We start from the raw sequence: 21,969 nt of genomic DNA, 5'->3' as shown, positions 1-21,969 counted from the left end.
TGGCAGTTGATTCATACTGGTATTATAGCACTTGCCATACTCTGCTGTAATTTGTTGGAGTGTAAATCTGTCTCTATGAGAAAGAGTAAAGTCCTAAAGAACAAGACCCAAGCCTTTCTTGTCTCTGTATTTCCAGTAACTAACTTAGGACTTGGCGTTATTACATACACACATATAAAAATAATATATATAAGTAGATGTATATAGGAGAGAAGGCAGAAAAAGGAAAGACATAGAAGGTTTCACTTAGGAGTCTATAGAATATGTATTAATTTATTCATGGCACATGTTTTTGGGGGGTGCTAGGTCTCATTTGGAATTCTTGTGACATTCCTAGGAAAATTAATATTGATAAAAACCTCTTTGAAGGCACTGCACCTCTGAGCAGAAGAAATCATAGTATTACTAACACTTGTACCAAGTAACTCTCTCCTCTGGCACAATCCCATCCAATTACTGAATCCCCACTGCCTGTGAATGGTATTTGATTAGTATTTGTTGGCTGAAAAACTGAATGAATCTATTGTAAGATGGAAGAGAAGGAAAGGTAATCAGACCAAAACACTTCAGCATACCACAGACTTCTCTTTATATTTATCTTTTATTGCAAAAATTAGGAAGTTAACTGTGATTACATATACATAGATACATAAAGGTAGGTGGGTCAGGTGATTACTGAAGTGTCTAGATGAAAGAGTCAGTGTTCCAGAACACAAAGGCGATGATGTTGGCATTCTCATTATTTCCTATGCTTTCCGCCAACTGTGATCAATGGGTCTTTGCCCATGCCCTGTACATGGATTTATGGAAATTACCTAGTTTCAGCTAAACTAATCCTTACAAAATAGGCAAGTGGCTAAAAAAGATTATTACAAAGATCCACGGACTGAAGATAATACTAAACTAATAATACTAATTCTACTAATACCAGGAAAATGGCAAAGTTGACATTGCTTCTGCTCCTAATATAAATTCATCACCAGCCACCTACATGATTTCAAAACAATGACTGTCATATGCTACCTAGTAGATCCTTAGAAAAAAAAAATGCACTAAATCTGTTCCTTCAAGGTAAAAGTGATGTTTTAATAAGAAAAAAAGTTACTGCTTTTTGAACAAAATCAAACAAGAAACTCAGGCTTTGAAGACAAACTTTTTAAAAAGGTTGTTTGAAATGTTATACAAGCTGGGGACCTGAAACAATCTAAGTGCAAAAAGGCACTACTGCAAAAAAAAAAAAAAAAAAAAAAAAGGCACTACTGCAAAACTACTCATATGTATACACTTGAACTTCCTTTTTTTTTTTTAATTTTTATTTATTTATGATAGTCACAGAGAGAGAGAGAGAGAGAGAGGCAGAGACACAGGCAGAGGGAGAAGCAGGCTCCATGCACCGGGAGCCCGATGTGGGATTCGATCCCAGGTCTCCAGGATCGCGCCCTGGGCCAAAGGCAGGCGCCAAACCGCTGCACCACCCAGGGATCCCACACTTGAACTTCCTGATAGAATTTTCTAACTAGTTTGTAAAGATGCCAACTGAAGAAATTTTCTAACTAGTTTGTAAAGATGCCAACTGAAGAAAAGAAAAGACTATGAACCCATTAAAAAAAAAATCTAAAAATGTAGCACCTTTCAACTCATTTGCAAGAACGGACTGACATTGTGAAAGATGAAAATTCATTAGCTGGATTGTATTTCTGAAAATAATTGGTAAATAGGACTATAAAATGAGTATTATGATTTAGTAAGTTCAACTCACTTCTTCTTCATATCTTTTTCAGTTATGATAACCCTTAAACCTAAAACTAAGTATCAAAACATATGAAACTAAGAATCAGACATATATCTCTGAGTCCTTGCACAGGATACACAGGCATATTTTAACAGAGGTCTTCTGGAGAGCAAGGCCCCCTGTTCCGTGGTCTAACTCAAGGCAACATGAAGCAGCAGAGGGAAACAGAGTATGCCGGCCAGGCTGGCTGACTGTTAAAGAGCTTTATTTATCTGTAGGCAAGGAATAAGGCTAGAAAAGATTGAGCACATCTCTTTCTTTTTTTCTGATAGTTCCATTTATAATTTTTAAAAGATATAACAGTTATTTAAAACAGTAATTTGAAAAATAGAGAAATTTATAAAAAGTAAAATACTGCCTCCCTACCTCCTACTGCTCCTCCAAGTCCACAAATGATAATCGCTGTCGAATGTTTGATGCATTTCCTTCCAGACCTTTTTCTATGTACATACATATATAAATATATATTTATATATGCATGGGTATATTTATTTGGATAGTATTTTTATATTTTTTGGCTTTATTTTAAAAAGGCTCGTATTTGTACTGTTTTGAAACTTGCTTCTTTTATTTTTTATTATTTTTTTAAAGATTTTATTTATTTATCTGAGACAGTGAAAGAGACAGAGAGAGGGTGCACAAGTGGGCAGCAGAGCAGAGGGAGAGGGAAAAGCAGGCTCCTTGCTAGCAGGGAGCCCGATGTGGGACTTGATCCCAGGATTCTGGGATCATGACCTGAGCCAGGGGCAGACATTAAACTGACTGAGCCATCCAGGAGTCCCAAAACTTGCTTATTTTAACTTAGCAACATACGATAGCAGTCCCTTTAGGACAGTCCACGTAGATCTAGTTCCTGGTTTGCAGCTGCGGGAAATACAATCTTGCTGGTATGACATAGGTTATTTAACTGTCCCTTTGCTGGGGTGCCTAGATGGCTCAATTGGGTGAGTGTCCGATGTCTGGAGCAGGCTCAGGTCATGATCTCAGGGTCATAGGATTGAGTACCGTGTTGTGCTCTGCATTCGGCAGGGAGTTTGCTTGAGACTCTCCTTCTGCTCCTCCCCGACCTGCATGTGGGCACAGGCTCTCTCTCAAATAAATAAATAAATAAATAAATAAATAAATAAATAAATAACCATCCCTTTGTTGAGGGATATTAGTAGTGTCACTTTTACAACAGAGTATCAATGGACATTCTTGAACATCTATCCTTGTACACTTTGACAAGGAGGGATTCCTGGAAGTCAAGTTTTTGGGTGAAAGGGTAGGTACATTTCAAATGTTGATAGTTACTGCAGAATGGCTACCCTGACTTATACTTCAAACAATGAAGTTTAGCCATTCATTCTTATTAGATTTTTAAAAATAGATTTCTAGTTTAGGGAAAGATCTCAGAAAATGAGCCCTCGATTTATATACGAGAAAATGAAGGTTCAGAGAGAATAAGGCTTGGGCCCAAGATCTCAAAGTCCCTGATAAGATCACTGACCAGCAGGAGTTCCATGAGTAGTGGTTACTGCTGAAGGCCAGGATGGTCACCTGAGTTAAGTGACTTCATATATAACATGTGTTCTAAGTAGGAAAGGGGACTATCATCTCCTTTTCCTTGCTTACTCTGGGCAAGAAAAGAAAAAAAGGCACTATATTCCTAAAAGATATAATAGCAAAAGGGAGAAGAGAAGGATTCTCAAACTAGGTGGGCTTATGGGCACCAAAAGCGAAGGTATCACAAGTTCAGCTGCGTGAAGTGAGCTAGTGTGGTGGAAAAGACTCTGACACGGGATGACCCTAGCAGAAAACCTTCCACAGCCTCAGTGGGTTGTATGAAAAGTTTCTTGGTTCTAAATATCTCCATGTGGCATCCAAAATGAATGCCAGTACTGAAACCAAATTCTGAAGAGAAATATCAGAAAAGAACTAACATCCCACAATGAAGAAACATCTTCAAAGAAGATGTTGTTATAAAAATACCACAAAAGTACTTTCCAACAAATTCCAGACCTAAAAGTAAAGCTTTAAAATGAAGCTCCAAGCACAGAAGCTTTGAATCCTTTGCTCTGTGCCTGAAGAGGCCCATTTAAAGGAAGGTACTTCTGACCAGATAACATTGTCTTTATTCGATCAGACCTATGGGGCATAACAATGAGAGAGAAAGATAGCACCTGTATCTTTTGAAATCAGAATGGTCTAGAAAAGAGATGAGCACACTTTTTCTATAAGGAGCTAGAGAGCCCTTTGCAGGCCATATATGGTATCTGTTGCAATTATTTAACTCTCCTGTTGCAGGGCAAAAAGACAATCATGAACAAAATATAACCAAATAAGCATGGCTGTATTCCAATACAACTTAATGGGTACTGGAATTTGAATTTCATATAATTTTCTTAAAAGATTATTTTTGTTTTGATTTTTTCAATCATTTAAAAATATAAAAACCATTCTTAGCTCAAAGGCTGTACATAAACAGGCAGTGGGCTGGATTTAGCTTGTGGGCCGTAATTTGCCAACCTCTGGTACATAGCATTTAATTTTCAGTTGAACTGATCTTGAATGTTATTAGAAAGATGGAAACATCTGAGCCCCATCCCTAAGAAAGTGAAGTTAGAAGACAGAAAGGTAGAAACAAGTTGTTCTTAAAGAGTTTCAGGGGCACCTGGGTGGCTCAGTCAGTTAAGCATCTGCCTTCAGTTCAGGTCATGGTCCCAGGGTCCTGGGATGGAGCCCTGCATCAGGTTCCCTGCTCAGTGGGGAGCGTGCTTCCCTCTTTCCCTCCGTATGTGTGTGTATGTGTGTGCGTGCTCTCTGTCTTAAAAAAAGAAAAAAATCTTAAAAAAAAAAAAAAAGTTTCAGATACTTACCTTAAATCTCTTCTCTTACTGAATTCCTCTGGTGGGATTGTCCAGGGCAGGCCTTGAGGGAGACAGTCTAGAACTTCCGATGAGAAATCAGAGAAATCCACACCATATTCTGTTAGTATTCCTTCTGTTTCAGGTTCAATTTCACCAGCCTGCCCAAGACTCTTAGCCAGTTGTCTGTGAACAAGACAGAGAGGAACAACTATGTTAGTGAATTAATGGATCACAGGCATCTGTTTCATCTCTAAAACTGAGGGTAGTAGGAAAACCTTTAAACCTCCTGCCCCTCCCCCAGCAAGAACACCATCACCAGTGAATGGGGGAACCAAGCAGAAGAGACCATAATACTCTTGTCCTGTTAAATCCCTAACTACAGTATAATTTTAACCTTCTTCAGGAATTCTGACATGGGGGAGTTGGACCAGATGGCCTTCCTTAAGTTTCTTGCAATTGTTTTTCATGAAAAAGCCAAATTGATATTGTTAAAAGCTTTCATCAATTCCTTTTCTTGCAATACATTGAGAGACAATTCTGATTAGCCCAGTTTGCTATTAAATTGTTAGTTTCATAGTGCCTATACCTTAAGACATTCTTACTAAATTAGATCAGATACTTACATTTTTTCACAATTCTAATTTTTGCCTTAATATTTTAAAATATTTTATCTGAACAGCTAGTAACATAGTAGAGAAGTTAGAAAATACAGAAATACATCAAGAAGAAAGTTAAAATTACCTGTAATCTGGTCATTTGGCAAATTACCATTCTCATTTTGGGGTATTAGTCCATAAAAAGTAAGATTGCATTTAAAGGGGATAGTTCTGATGCTATTAGTAGGGTTCCACCTTTTAGAAGGCAAATACTAATAATCATCTATGGTCATCTATAAATATACCAAAATTGATGGTGCTCAATTCTCATAAGCACTGGCACGCCACATTCAGACCTTAAATCTAAAGTTATATGCGGCATACAGATAGTCAATAGGAAATATGATACTCTTCCCACAAGGAGTTAGCTCTGGCTTTAGAGCTTTTTCTGGTGCCATTAGATTTCTTTGAAGAAGATTCTGTTTCCTATGTAAGGGTAGATGCCTGGCTGCTGGAGTTCTTAGGTGCAGAGTGGTAGAGGGAGACTGGGGATGTAGTTGCCTGAAATGCAGACTTTTAACAAATTCCCATCTTCAGCCTTACTACTGCAACAGAAGTGGTGGCAGCAGGGCTGGTTCCACCTCTCACATGGCAGCCAAAAGAAACCTGCCTATAGTGGACACATATACCTGCCTTCCTGCATAAGTTCAAGGTAGCCAGCCTGTGGGTTGCCTGTGGGCTCCCCACATACAACATGGGTTCAGACCAGTGTCACCTCCTCAAACCTAGCAGCTGATGTCCCAGAAAGGATATAGAAAAGTCAAAGACAGCAAAAATATGAGGGGAAAAAGTACAGAAAACTATCAGGAAGATCCATAAATATTTGGAAATTAAATAACCAGTGGGCTAAATGAGAAATAAAAAGAGGATCAGAAAATATTTCAAACTGAATAAAACATGATATATCAATATTTGTGAGAAGCAGCTAAAACACTGCTTTGAGGGAAATTTTTGCTTTAAATAAATGTAATGTTTATATTAGAAAAGAAGATATGTCTCAAATTAGTGATCTAAAGTTTCGATCTTAAAAAATTGAAAAAAGAAAAGCAAATTAGATTCCAGGTAAACAGAAGGAAGAAAATAATAAAGAAATAAGAATCAAGGGACAGAAAATGAACTGTAATAAAGAAAACCAATAAAATCAAAAGCTGATTATTTGAAAAAAGAATAAAAGAGGAAATTTTCTAGTGAGGCTAATCAAGAAGAATAAGGAAAGACTCAAATTACCAAATCATGAATGAGAGAGGAAATATCATTATAGATCTTACAAGCATTAAAAAGATAATAAGGAAATTAGGAAGACTAAGTCAATAGATTCAACATCTTGGATGAAATGGATAAATTCTATGAAAAACACAAACTGCCTAAGATTATTAAAGCTGAAACCAATACCTACATATTCCTATATCTATTTTAAAAATTGAATTCATACTTTAAAACCCTCCCACAAAGAAAACTCCAGGCTCAGATAGCTTCACTGGTAAATACCACCAAGTATTTTAAGAAAAGAATTAATACCAATTATATACAAACTCTTTCAGAAGAGGATGGAACACTTTCCAACTGGTCTCATGAAGCCAGAACTATCTTGATACCAAAATCAGACAAAGGATTCATGAGATCAATATCCTTCATTCTTTTTTTTCTTAAAAGATTTTATTTATTTATTCATGAGAGACAGAGAGAGAGGCACAGACACAGGCAGAGGGAGAAGCAGGCACCATTGCAGGGAGCCTGATATGGGACTCAATCCCAGGGCTCCAGGATCATGCCCTGGGCCAAAGGTGGACACTTTAACCACTGAGCCACCCAGGCATCCCAATATCCCTCATTCTTAAAATTCTTATGAAATATTAATACATATAACTCACCCTTGAACAATATGGGGTTGAACTGTGTCAGTCCACTAATATGCAGATTTTTAAAAATAAATACAGTATAGTAATATAAATGTATTTTCCCTTCCTTATTTTCTTAAGAACATCTTCTTTTCTCTAACTTATTTTATTATAGGAATAGAGTACATAATACATGTAACATACAAAGTACGTGTTAACTGACTATGTTATTGGTAAGGCTTCCAATCGATAGAGACTATTAAGTAGTAAAATTCTGGGGGAGTTGAAAGTTACAAACAGATTTTCAACTGTACAAGAAGTCATTGCTGCTACTCCTGCATTGCTCAAGGGTCAATTGTACATAAAAAGGAGAATACGTCATGACCAACTAAAGATTTAAAAATCTGGTCCAACATTCAAAAATCAACCAATATAATTCATTATATTAGCAAATGATGAGAAAAACATGCAATCATTTTGATAGATGCAGAAATACATTGGACAAAATTCAACATCCATTCATGATCAAGACTCTCAACAAATGAGTAAAGAACAGGAACATCCTTCCATTTCCTGGAAAAAAAAAACATATTTGCAATTCAAGACAGCTGAGGGATAATTCAGAAGAAAAAGATTCAAGAATGGCCAGTAATAATATAGAGAGATTAATCGTAGATTATGTTGAGACATGAATGCCAATATATGTGACCATTTTTTTACCTGCAAGACACAATTTCACATGACTCTACCCTATGGTATTAAAATATCACATAAAATAATTAATTTTTTTAAAGATTTATTTATTTATGATAGACATAGAGAGAGAGAGAGGCAGAGACACAGGAGGAGGGAGAGGCAGGCTCCATGCCGGGAGCCCGATGTGGGACTCGATCCCGGGACTCCAGGATCGCGCCCTGGGCCAAAGGTAGGCGATAAACTGCTGAGCCACCCAGGGATCCCCAAAATAATTAATTATATAAAATCAGCATACATAGTTTCTGGGAGAAGTATAAACAATGATGTAGATCATGAAGAGATCATATACCATCTGCAAGTGTTCTAGTCAGGTCATCATGATTGGAGAATGAAACTAGCAGGAAAATAAACATTTTTCTATGTGGTGATAGCATCAGTAACAGTCTTCGTAAGGTAGACTTAAAACACACTAGCCACCCTACTTTTACCTGGTGACATTAGAATGGCCAAAAAGGATTATCTTACCCCCAAAGTGGAAAAGGGCCTAAACATTTGAACAAAAGGCATTTTATAATACCTAACTTTTAAAATATAATACTAAAATCTGGGAAGACCTCATTATTTAAAGATGGAAGGTGACATCCCAGGCATTCTATTTAACAAAGAAGAAAGAAACAAGGAAAAGAAATGGCAGAAGGATAAAACATACTCTGTAAGTATGTGGCCACAGAAATTACTATCTTGATCAAAGATATTCCCAAGAATATGTCACCACTCAAAGTGAAGATGCAAGTGCATAATAAAAAAAAAATCACAAAAGGAAATTAAAAATTAGTGCTTCAGACCTAGAAAATTAAAAAAAAAAAAAAGAAAAAAAGAAAACCACTACAAAAACAAAGGTCATATAGGAGGGTAACTAATGAACTGACTGAAAAAAATAAGGTTCATCAAGATACAGCTTTGAGAGAAGTGAGAAAAATGAAATTGAAAAGTACAAAGAATTGTGAAGAGCTTACAGAGAAAACAGACAGATATGAAAGCCCAAAGAACGAGATCCAACATTGGCATAACTAGTATTCCTGAAGGAAGGAACTAGATATATGGAATAGAAAACATTTCGAAGATATTATTAAGACAACTTTTCTGAAATAAGAGAAATTTTACACACAGAAAGGGCATATATGCCATATCTCAGGAAATGTAATACAGAAAATCATGACTGAAACATATTCTAGTGATGCTACTGGATTTTGAAGATGAAGATTTCTAAATGCAAGAACTCAAGGAACATAGTTTTCATAAACCTTTTCTGAAAAACTACTAGATGAAGAACTGTGGCCTACCAAGAGATGGAGAAATCTCTCTGAAAAGAAGACTAGTGCTGAGTACTGAATCCACCTCTGTTGGGGAGGGAAGGTGAAAAGGAAGGAGAACAAAAGTAAGCAGGTAAAGATGGACCTAATATTAATTGTCTGAACAAAGTCATATCAGTCATCGTACCTTTACTGAAATTTAATGAAAAAAAATTGTCTTTAATTTTATTAGTGCTTTGCGTTCTGGCAAAATTTTTCTCTAGGCTATATTCTGAATCCAAAGAATCTTGATTTGTTTACTAAAATTACAATATGGCTCATAGAGACAAAATTATATTTTGGTTATGGCTTCCAAATGTTATCAATGACTCCAAGTTTCTATTAGCAGTAATTAGCATTTATTTTACTAAGTTCCAGAGAACATTTCTCAAGTACCTTATTTAAATAAATTTATTATAGATTTTCACTGGAGATATAATTGAGAGCAGCATAGCCTGGACAGCCTGCAGAAGATAAAAATCTAACAGGTCAGCATGCTGAAAGAGCTCATGCATTTGGGCCTTAGATGCCCCAGAAAGACTTACGCTATTTACTCATAAATTCTGCCATCACCCCAAAAATCAGAATATTCCGGGTTCTAAACAAAAGCAAAGTCTACTACAATATCTGTCTTACAAAAGGGTTTGATTGCATTTTAAAATTTTGGTGTAAGTTTTACTTAAATACTGAAAATAACTTTCCCTTTCATAGCTATGGTTCAAATATTACAGCTTTCTAAGTAGTTTCTGTTTTTTCGTCATTGTCTTATAAAGACAGCTACAGCTGCTTTTGGACAACTATCATTTAATGTTGCATCAAAATGTCTAACGGATTCTCTTAAAAATCATACTTCAGCTAACTCTGTATTAAAATATGTCCGTCAAAAATAACTTTGAAACTCATAGCCAAGAGGATCCTAAGGAGACATGACAACAACTAAATGTATAGGTATCCTGGAACAGAAAAAGGACATTCAATTTTTAAAAATCAAGGATTTCTGAATAAAAGTATGGACCTCAGTTCACAATGTTGTCAGCATCGGTTCATTAATTGCAACAAATGTACCATACTAATATGTTAATAATAGGGGAATTAGGTCCAGGGATACATAAGAACTCTCTGTACTATTTTAACAATTTTTCTGTAAATCTAAAACTGTTCTAAAAGTAAAGTTTATTTTTAAAAAACTGAATCAAAAGAGTAAAATAAGGAATCTAGATTTCGATAACAGGTAAAGGATAAACTAAATCATGGCATTTTTGTTCAATTGTTTATTATGCATTTTAGAAAAATAATTTTGAAAATGTAGCATAAAAATGTCTGGCATAAAACAAAATGTACAAAGGTATAGTATAGTTTAACAGTGTAAAACCACTTATGAAAAGACTGAAGGGAATAGCTAAAACTGGCATTAATTATTTTAGAGAAGAAGGATTATGAGTTTTCTCATTTTTTTAGACTTCTTTTAATATTACAATATTTTTAATTAAAAATATAGAAACATTTACTATAATCTAATAAAAACCTGTGATGCGCAGTACTGGTTGCCCACCCAACATTTATTCCCCATCTTTCTCCTTTCTAACAGAAACCTCATCTTTTTCACATGGGGGACTCATCTTATTTTCAGCTCCAAAGGCAGATCTTCATTACTGTAATAAAATCAGGGTATGATTCCCCTGGAGACTGTGATCAGTATCATGGTTGTGTGGACAGGATTTTCCCCTTCCTTGCTGGATTGATCAAGAGAGCATGTAGTCTGACCATCCTGGCAGCTGTCTTCACTAACACGGAGAATCTACTACTAGATCACTGAAGATGGCAAAGGGCAAACTGATAACATCATCAAGTCACTGAGCCCTGGAGCTTGCACAACCTCTGGATTCCCACTTATGTAAAATAATATATTCCCTTATTATTTAAATCACTTTGGGTCAGGGTTTTCCATCACTTGGAAGCATCCTAATATAAAATACTTTAAAATATCTTCCTAATATAAAATAGCATCCTAACTAATATAAAATACTTTAAAGTATCTTCCATGAGAAGTAAACTTCTCTTTTCTGTCCTTCACTTTGCCACAGAAAATGTAACACTCTTACTACCAAAAATAAAATCTCAGGACTGTTCACATCATATATCTTGCAGGTACTCACTCCATATTGACAAGGTACTATACTATTGGCTCTAGAGCATAAAAATACTATAAGTAGCTCCTTCCTTAAGCAACATATTTCTATATTAATGGCATTCCCTTTACAGTTTCCATGGTGAAGTAGGTCCACAAAACATAAACCATGTTGATTTCACCTTCATGAAATACAGCAGCAAGGCCAGAAAGCCACCCTGTCCTCCAGAATAGATCTCTCTCTTCAGTGCTATCACTGGCGTTTGGTTCTATCTCCTATCTGGCACCTGCCACTTTCTAGCTGTGCCATAGTGCTTTACGTATGTCTCTTCTTTACCAACAGATAAAGAAGATCATCCTAAAGAGACTAAACATTATTTCTGTATCTTATATTGAGACTTGTTCATCCTAGGTGTCCAAAACACGATAGTTTAGTGAATAAATGAATTAATGCTTTTGAGCCTGGAAAAAGGGCATACTATTCCTTCTTAAAACTCCAAAGGAAAACTAAGAAAACTGAAGATAGTAAAAACAAATAAAACTCAAAGACATGTATTTAGGTATCTAGAGTCCTTTAATAACTACATGTCACATTAGCAAAGTTATTAATATTAGCACTTCAAAAATATCAGGAAAAAATTGCTTTCATTTAAAATTGAACTTTCATGACTTATTACTATGGAAAATATCTTCTTCAATTGCAAGTTTGGGAAAATAAAAAGAAATAAAAGTTATAGGGATTAGAATGAAAGAAACAAACTTGTCATTACTTACCAATGATGTGATTATCTGCACAGAAAATCCAAAGAAAACTATGTCCAAAATATTAAAATTAATAAGGAGATTTAGCAAGATGGCTGGATACAGGACTAATATACAAAAGTTTATAATAATTCTATACACCACCATCAAAAAGTTAGAAAATGCAACTTAAAATGCCTGTTCTTCAGAAATTAACATTAGTAACATGAAAAAATAAGGCATAAACTGCAGAGAAGATATTTTCCCTACCAGTAACTGCTAAAAAGATTAGTTTCTAGAATACTTAACTCCAAAAAATCAAATAACAGCCCAATAAAAAATGAATGCTAAAATGAGTTGGTGAAAGTTTAAAGAGAAACAGAATAATTGCATAGTCCCAAAAAAATCTTTCCCAAAGTCTAATAATTACAAGGGAAAAACAGTAAGTTAGAAATTCTGGTAGGTACTTTCTTAGCCAAGTGATCAAGGTTAACATCACCAGTAATACATGAACTCCCTGATATGACACCCATTGCCCCTCTGATGATATCCTTCCCAATAATGCCTAATCTCAGTCTAATCATGAGAAAAGGTTAGACAAACCCAAACTGAGAAATATTCTACAAAATCACTGACCAGTACTCCTCAGAGGTGTCAAGGTCATGAAAGACAAGGCTGACAAATTATCACAAACTGGAATAACTACAGCAACATGACAACTAACTGCAATATAGGACTCTGGGCCAATTTCTCAGACAGAATAAGGATGTTAGTGGAAACAGTTATAAGATCTGAATAAGTTCTATATTTTAATAGTATCATACCAAGGCTAATTTCTTTGTTTTCATAAATATTCTATGGTAGTGTGAAATGTTAAGATAAAGAGAAGCTGGTTAAATGTATATAGGAACCTCTGTATCATTTTGCAATTTCTGAAAATTTATCTAAACAAAAATTTAACTGTGAAAATAATGTAAAAGATAAGAAGATATTTCCTAGAAGAGAAAATAACCATAAATATAAAAAGATGCTCAATCTCATTAGTAATTGGGAAAATATAAATTAAGATCATAAGATATCACCTGAATGGCAAAAATGGAAGAGTCTAACTCTATCCAGGGTTGATAAAAATGTGAAGCAACAGAAACTCTTACATACTACTAGTAGGATTAAAAATGGGCACAACCACTTTGGAAATGGTTTGGCTATAAAGCTTAACATGCACATATACATGATGTAACAACTTTACTCTTGAGTAGAATCTAGAGAAACTTTAGTTAGTAAGCACTTAAATGTTCATTGGAGCATTATTTCTAATAGAAAAACCTGGATTCAACCCAAATATCCAATGCTAGATAAATAAATTGTGGTATATTTCAGGAAATAGAAATATTATGAATTAAAATGAATGAAATCTATGAATATATTTTAGAAACAGTGTTAAACGAAAAAAGCAAGTTTACAGAAGAATATATGTAGCATGGATTTTTTTTGTAAGGTTGAGAAACAAGCTAAACTAATACTTTTAGGGATAATAAATATGGGTCAAGTATAAATAAAAGCATATTGTGATTAGCATGTTTGAGAAAGTGGTTACCTCTTGGAGAAAAAAACTAGTGGTTAGGATAGAGAGGAACATAGGGCTCTTCAACAATAATGTGATATATTTCTTAATCTGGGTAGTCAGTTTGTGGATTGGTTTTAATATTAGAATTCAATTAGCAATAATTGCGCCTCGGATAAACCTCATTGGCTACGATACTGCCACTGAGCAAAGCTAATATTAGAATTCAAAAATTATGTAAGTGCTACATGTATACTTTATCTGTGAAACATACTTTGCAATGAGTGTTAACAAGTATTTTTAAAACAATGTTTTAGAAAATATACACCAAACCCTTAATAGCAATTATTTCTGGGAGTGAAATTCTAGAAGCTTTTTTTTACTTCTAGTGGTACAAGTTTTAAATAATTTTATTAGTAAATGTATAATATGTATGTATTTCAAAAAATTAATTTTTTCTAATTTTGATAATACAATAAATCATTTTGAGATAGAGAGCTGTCCTCATTAGAATGATTTATAATGATTACCACTTCAATATTTCTCACTCACCAGAGTTCCTCCACAAATACCATTCCCATTCACAATCAATGATGTTACAACTGGGTCCTACTATAGAATCCATGGGGATAATGCTGAAACAACATTCCTAGTTTCCTGTAGTTCATCGGTGGGGGTTGTGTGTGTGTGTGTGTGTGTGTGTGTGTGTGTGTATGTGTGTGTATGAATATTTTATACAAATAAGCATTAGGTCTGGGTCATGTACAAGTGAAAAACTTACTAAGGGGAAGGATAAGCTATAGATATAAGAAATTAAGCAAGCAAGTCCCCGCCAATCAGCCTCTTTACCTTAAAGAAAATAAGAACAGGGATCCCTGGGTGGCGCAGCGGTTTAGCGCCCGCCTTTGGCCCAGGGCGCGATCCTGGAGACCCGGGATCGAATCCCATGTCGGGCTCCCGGTGCATGGAGCCTGCTTCTCCCTCTGCCTATGTCTCTGCCTCTCTCTCTCTCTCTGTGTGACTATCATAAATAAATAAAAATTTAAAAAATATTAAAAAAAAAAAGAAAATAAGAACACTTAACGGTCAACTTTAGTGTTCTAAATCATCCATCCTCCTGTCTCCACCACATAGTCTCTTATAAAGTTTTAGCCTTAAAACTAGGCTATACGCAGGAGGACAGACATACATTCCTGTAATGATTATCACTCAAGTAAACACTCTCAGGCATACTGGTCCATGCTGGAAACAGCATTCAAACAGGTACAATGGTAGCAGATCCTTGAAAACCTGCAAGTGGAGGGCAATCAAACATCAACAACACCTGGAACCCAAAAGCCGCATAACAACACAGGTAAAGAAAAAGTGTGGCAAGTACAACACATCTTTGGATGTACATGTTATTTATTATTTTCTATAATGAGGAGGACGGAACATGTTATTTTCCCTTTTTCTGCCTCATTATCATGACTCAGCAGAAAGCAGCAAGTAAGGAACGGGAACTTCAGGAAAAGTGGGAAGATCAGTGAAAACAGCAGAATGTGGAAAAGAAAAAAGGCTCTAGGGCATGTGATGTGATGAGCACTGGGTATTATACATAATTGATGAATTACTGAAAACTACATCTGAAACTAATGATGCACTATATGTTGGCTAACTGAATTTAAATTAAAAAAAAAAGGAAGAAAAACGGCTCAACAATACTACACAATTTTAGGGAAGGCCCTGAAGATTGACACAGAAACGCCAAATGTAGATGTGAAGGGAGCAAAGAGGAGGATGAAACCATTTAAGGAGTGTTAAGAGAAGGCTGATGGTGCTCTCATACTTTTCAAGATAGCATTTTCAAGGAGACGCCCTAGAAGCTGTGGATGAAGATGACAACCATGGCAGAAGTGTTGCTACAGTAAGGGAAAGAACGGTTTGGTAACCAAAGCCTGGCTCAGGACCATTCTCCTCCATCCCTTTTACTTTTGCTCTGCTTTGACCAGAATGCTCTCAAAGTTGAAGATGTAGCTTTTCCCAAAGCTGATCTTAGAGGCCACCAGGTGGAGCCCAACAGTCACAAAAACAGAGCCCCCTCCTCAGCCTGATTTGCTACTTTTAATAGCCAGCTAAAGCCATATTTAAGTCCTGAGAAGGACTTAAATGTCTAAGTTTCAAGCCAGAGGATTATATAATTCAGCCTCTTCTTCAGAAGAGGAGCCTTCAGATAAGGAACATACTCTTAATAAGGTGAAATTACTCCTTTTGCATAGAGGAAAAGACTGGATAGAGCTATTTTTGAATTTGCTAATCTTGTAGGCTATGCATTAATGAAACTAATTTCTCCTGTTTTTTTCTACCAACCTCATTATTATCTCATTTTCCTACTAAAAATAATTTAATACAATTTAAAGATCACCTCCCCAATTCATAGCTACTTCATAAGAAATTCAGTATCTATCAAAACTGAATGGAGTGGTAAAAGTATAGTATTTGCTTCTAATGGTCAAAAAATATTTCTAATTGCCTGATAACTGGAACTTGACAGTCAAAGCTGGGAGATAACAATACCAGAAGAGATGACAGGCTCCCCTCCCCCCAACCATGTCCTCCTCTACCACATTCCTCATCAATCAGAACTTCCCCCACCCTTCATCTCACCCAGTCACTCTCTCCAATAGAAGCTGCTGTCCTTTGCTCATTAAAATGAGCAGTACTGTGACCCTTTCTCTAGTCCTCATTTCAATGGCTTCCCAGTAAGCCTAGACAATCCCATATTCAACCCCAAATTTCTCAATCCTGCTCTACCTGCACTGACCTATTTATTTTTCCTTCTCCCCATCCCTTAAAGCTACCAAAGTTTGCTAGAGCAAATAATATAAATATATCTATTTGCTCTAGGTCAATTCACATTATATATCTTCAGTTAGTCTAGAGTGTTACCAAGAAACACTATCATGTTCCTTATGGTAGATCCTATAAAGCTTTTCCATTTTCTTTAAGATTTATCCTTAAATATTCAAGAAGAAACTATGATAAATCTTGGAGAAAGTGACCATGATATCTCCATGCTCATGAGATTCTGGAAGGAAAGGCTGTAACTATAAACTCTACATTTTAGCACAGTAGATTTCACAAAAGCCTGAAAAAATATAAACCTGAATTCTACTGTAAGAGTTTCTAAAGGGAAAGATGATTTAAGAGGGTTGGGAAGCTCTTAAAACTGTAAATCTGATTACATAATTACAAATCATTCCAGCGAGGAAGCCAATGTGGCTTTTTAAGTATCCTGGACAAGAGTCTCATACTAAAAGGAAAAGTACTAAATATGTTGTGATGTATAACAAACAGCAGTGATCCCTACAAGCCAGCAAGGGTTCACTAAGAACTGATCACCTTGGTTTTTGCTAGCATTACAGGACTAAGATTCATGCAGGCATATGTGGCAGATATGATGTATGGCGGTAACCAAGGCTGAACTGAGATCTCTCGTGATAGCTCTAAGAACAAGATGAAAAATAACTTTCTAATACCCAAAGGTCTCCGGTCCTATAATAGTCTTTGGTCTCCCCTTAACGGGAGGCACCACAGTGCCACTAAGGCCAGAGAAGCAATGCTTACACAGAAGGGGGCACCAACGTTGATGGCCTCCTAACCAGCCAGGAAACTTTCACTGAGAGTCCTTGTCCTAAAAGAACTCATGTCCAAGTAAATACCTTGTATAAGCAATACAATACAAACGAGCCAGAGCTACAATAACGGTAGTATTATTACAAATTATGGGAGCACCCATGAGAGAGAACTCGGGGAACATTTTTCAAGTAGACAAAGGAGTTATGTTTAAAGTTGAGTTTTTCAATAAATAAATAAAGTAAGAAACTAAGTAAGCAAGTAAGTTGAGTTTTTCACTAAACGAACAGCAGAGAGAGGAGAAATCCACTGCTGGGAAAGCAAGTGTAGTGTGCAAACGTCTGGAACTACCAACACACACAGTCAGCTTGGGAAACAATGAGGCATAAGAGAAGGGAAGAGCAGGAGCCAGGGAGACTGCTCACAGTGCACCGGGTTTAAATGCCATTGTCATCTCCCCAACACTCAAGTCAGACACCTGCGCGTTCACCCAAGGTTCTGTCCTTCTCCAATCGGACAATTTCCAATGGGTCTAGGAGAACTCACCTTCCTCATCTCCCCCCACCTCCCCTACCCCCCCCCACCCCCGCCCTGAATCTTTTCATTCCTTTTGCAGCCTTCACTACAGTTCATCTATTTCCGGTTCTCCCCACCCCCACCCCCATGTTAACACAATAGCCTGTTAGGACTGCCTGCTTTCAGTTCCATCCTCTCCTGTTCTCTCTGGACTCAATCAGAGTGATCTTTCAGCAAAGAGGCTTCTGTTCTCCCAGAAACAATCCCAGATTTCTCCCTTTGCCCATGTCCTCTAAACTTCCAGAAAACTACTTTATTCCAATGGCAGAATTTACAATATTCTGTTTCACACTAAAGCTACAGCTAAAGAGACAGGCCATTCAATCTGTCTGCTTTATCCACACTCATTCCCAGAGGCTCAAGTCCCACAGTTCCTGCCCCCTGGGCAGTGGGCCATGCGACCCTGGACTACTACCTCTGGTTAAAACTATTGATCAGGACAAATAACTGTCTCAAGCTAGAACAGTAAGATTTTCTACCCTAGAAATAACTGTATCGTGACCCAGACTTCAGTGTGTGACCTGCAGAGGACTGGCAGTGCTAATTTGGGGATCATGTATACTTTTGAGCAGGAAGATGGCTGCTGTGTAGAGAATGCAAAATAATACAGCTCATGTGCAGAAAGGGTATGGAAAAGATAGCATGTGGTAGCTGGCTTATCAGGATCGCTAAGAGAGAAGCTGCAATTCTTTTGCCACCTTGTTAGTTCTGAGATCCCCATCCATTTCCTGCCCTGGGTTTTAGGAGAACCACCAGTTTATTTTTATTTATTTATATTTTTTTAAGATTTTACTTATTTATTCATGAGAGACACACAGAGAAAGGCAGAGGCATAGGCAGAGGGAGAAGCAGGCTCCCATGGGGAGTCTGATGCAGGACTCGAACCCAGGACCCCGGGATCATGCCCTAAGCCAAAGGTAGATGCTCAACCACTGAGCCATCCAGGCATCTCGAACCACCAGTTTATTATATTAATTTCTACTTTTATTTAAATTAGCTCAACTAGGCTTCCATTTCTTAGAATCAAATGAATCCTATGTTTATATATAAGTCCTTCTGGGTTAGGCTATAATTTCTTTGAATAAAGAAACCATACCTTGTTTACCTTTGTATTTCTCACACCAAATGGCAGAGCAACTTACACATAGTTGATCAATGCCTGTCTCATGAACTGAATTTAACTATAGAAGGAGTAAATGACCTTGGACTTGAATAAATAGTAGCAATTACAAAGACAGAAGAAGTTTGAAAATTTTTAAGAGCAGAGTGCAGGGGCAGGGAAGAAAATCAAAAGGAAGCCACTTTGGCTAACCTCAGCTTTTGGGCAGAGTTTCTGGGGAAGCTAGCCACAAACACTCATACCCACAGCAAGCACCACCTTCAAACTCCTGGTCCAAACCCAGCAAAGATGAGAGAGGGGGCCCAGGCAGTCCTGGCATGTTCTGATCGGGAAACAGTGACCTTGGGGCCTAATGATCAGTAACCGACAGCCAGGACAAATGGCAAGGCGACCACCACCAGGCCCAACAGCTGCAGTCCGCACCCCTCAGGAGAGAGACACCATCTGAGAACTTCATCATGAGCACCTACCACATTTTCTTTCTTTCTCCAGATAAATTTTCTCTTCTTCACTAAGATCTTAAAAGGCATATTTCCATAAATGACAGCTTTTACTGTCTTAACACTAAGAAAGTAGAGAAAAACTTAGTTGTGTTTTCCATCCCAGGATAAGGATCTTCAAATATTTTTATTTTGAGGAGTACATGATTAATATGTGGCTACTCTTTTCAAATGTTCTTTCTTGCAAACATCCCTGCTGCTTCAAAGGTTTGACTCCTTTTTCAACTGTCACGGTAATTTACCCACAAGGAAAGAGTTCTTGATGACATAATGGCTCAGCTGTGAAAAAGGAACCTGTAAGACCATTCCAGCAATAAGAGAAGCTCACATCATGAAGATTTCTTGACTACACCCTTACAATTTGATAGCTAAGGAAGTAGTCCAATCAAGTATACACAATGGGATAAGACAGGCAGATAAAAGACAAGGCTGGATTTCCTGCTTTGATGTGAAACTCTTCCCTTTTCACTGCCAAATAGAGCGTGGCAGGCCCAACCAATAGGGGCCAGGTGGCATAGCCATTATCAGGCCTTTGGACTTGATGGTGAGAAACTGGCAAGCCTCAGAGGAAGACTATTTAGGACTCAAGGGGTTGACATCACTTTTGGATAACAAGTTAGGCTTAAAAATTATGATATTGCAATCACTCCACTTGAGCACAAAAAAGTAGAATTGTTCCTGAGTGGCTCTGAGATCATATAAATCACACTGATCTTCACGTCACTGAAAAAGTGGCACAGGACAGTATTTCTTAAATGGCACGAGGTGTCACACACAGAATTGATTTGGCTTACTTTGCTAGTCATAAGAGGCTTAAGTATAGAACAAATCAGATAAAAGCAGTACACTGTGGCCATCCAGTTAGTGTTGGTACTTATAACTACAGGACATTCCCAGAAGGGCCCATCCTGTACAAGTCAGATGGCCAGCAAGCAAGTCACCAAACTGGCTTAAAACTAAGTGTCAGAACAAACTTTTCTAGCTTGTACACCTTTATTTATTTATTTTTTTGCTTGTATAGCTTGTACACTTTTATTTATTTTTTTGCTTGTACACCTTTATTTTCATTTTGTGAGATGCATAAACCAGACGTCATCCATATTAAAGGGCTAAAGATATAGCTAAAACTTACTATTGTTCTTCTTTCAAAATGGATACAATTGTAAGAATGTTTTGTAAAAAAACATGTACAGCTTTTGATCAAACAGCTACATTCAGCAGTTCCTTCAGATCAACATGAAGTGGTTATCCATGATGCTCTATGACTCCATAATCTATATTTAAGTTAGACTGGTTTCTGACAGCTTCCATAAAAACATGGTACCCCTTCCTACTTCCAGTCAGGTAATTTAATTTACACCTGAAGTAAAACCTCTGAAGGATCGATACCAAAAAAGCATATCATTAAAATATACTTTCATATTTATATTTTTTGGCCAAATTATAAATTTATTACATATGATTGGCAGATAGTTGTTGCTGATATATTATTCTCTCAATGTTTGTGAAAAAATTCAAAATAAAAAATAATTTTATGCACCATACAATCACAGGTTGATCCTTGAAAATCTCCAAACATTTTTTGAGCTGGTGGACTTTCAGATGGGAAACCTGGTCCCAGTCTTGAAGCTACAAGAGGTTAAGTTTGCTACCCAAGGTGGCTGGAACTGTCCTAGCCATAAGGATGGGATTCTGCTTCAGAGAGGAGAGGCCTTCTCTAAAGGGATTGGTAAAGCCCCTGAGAGCAGGATGGAGAGGAGACAGGGCAGAGGGTCTTCGAAGGGAGGACCGAGAGCCCTCTGTAAGACCAGCACTCCTCTGTGTTCACCGACAGGGGAAGGACTGCCCCAAAACAGCAGTGGGTAGCTCTGAAGAAAGAACTTTCTTTCTTAGTAGTTTCCAGATCCTGAAGAGGGGGCCCAGCAGGACCCTTGAATGGATCCTGGAGTACCCAGGATGCCAGGGAGGTACATGCCCTTGGTTAATGAGAAGTCCTGGCCAGTGGTCCCAGGTCCTGGAAGGCACCAGTCAAGGTGTTTTGCAAGGACAGCCCTCAACTAAGATGGCTGGGCCCACACAACCACACTGCAATTGGTCACACAGGCTCCATAGAGACCAGCCCAGAACTGCATGTCCTGGCCTCAGCGTTTGAAAGACACAAAGCAGATGCCCGTCTCGATGTTGGAGAACACGTGCGTGACTTGAAAGCAGACATTGTTGCTCCACCGCAGCATGGGAACAGGCATAGTGGAGAATTGATCCAGGATAGTCTGGTTGGCATCAGTCAGAGACACAAATCTCAATCTTGCCACTATCTAGCAGCTCAGGCCACAAATCCTCCTCCTCTAGATCAAGAACCTGCTTTTTGCAACACCAGCTGGTCTGCAAGGGGGCCCCAGGCACCCCTAACCTGTTGACCTCCACCACTCAGCTGTCTCCACCGTGCTGCCTCATATTTGTATTTTAAAGCATGGAAGACTGGGGTCCCCTGAAATGCCTGGAATTTTGCATATTTTAACACTAGCATCTGAAAGGAGGAGTC

The 21,969-nt window shown here is 37.3% G+C and overlaps 1 protein-coding gene and 1 non-coding gene across 11 annotated transcripts in view; both read right to left on the bottom strand.

Moving 5' to 3' along the window:
- Nucleotides 1-21,969, bottom strand: part of DIS3L2 (DIS3 like 3'-5' exoribonuclease 2) — a 346,723-nt gene that overhangs the window by 166,002 nt on the left and 158,752 nt on the right. For all 10 annotated transcript variants that reach the window (XR_012016729.1, XM_072796677.1, XM_072796673.1 and 7 more), the window contains one exon: nt 4,651-4,824. Coding sequence is in view for 9 of the 10 variants with exons in the window: in XM_072796677.1 (XP_072652778.1) it covers nt 4,651-4,824 (174 nt within the window). In the remaining variant the exon portion in view is untranslated. The remainder of the gene's footprint in view (nt 1-4,650; nt 4,825-21,969) is intronic.
- Nucleotides 13,697-13,831, bottom strand: LOC140616660 (U4 spliceosomal RNA). Its single transcript, XR_012017073.1, has one exon. It is a non-coding gene; the product is annotated as a U4 spliceosomal RNA (small nuclear RNA).

Source organism: Canis lupus, chromosome 24 (assembly GCF_048164855.1).
Source record: "Canis lupus baileyi chromosome 24, mCanLup2.hap1, whole genome shotgun sequence".
Lineage (NCBI taxonomy): Eukaryota > Metazoa > Chordata > Mammalia > Carnivora > Canidae > Canis > Canis lupus.
Note: the sequence above shows the minus strand (reverse complement) of the source record. Positions and strands in the feature narration are given on the sequence as shown.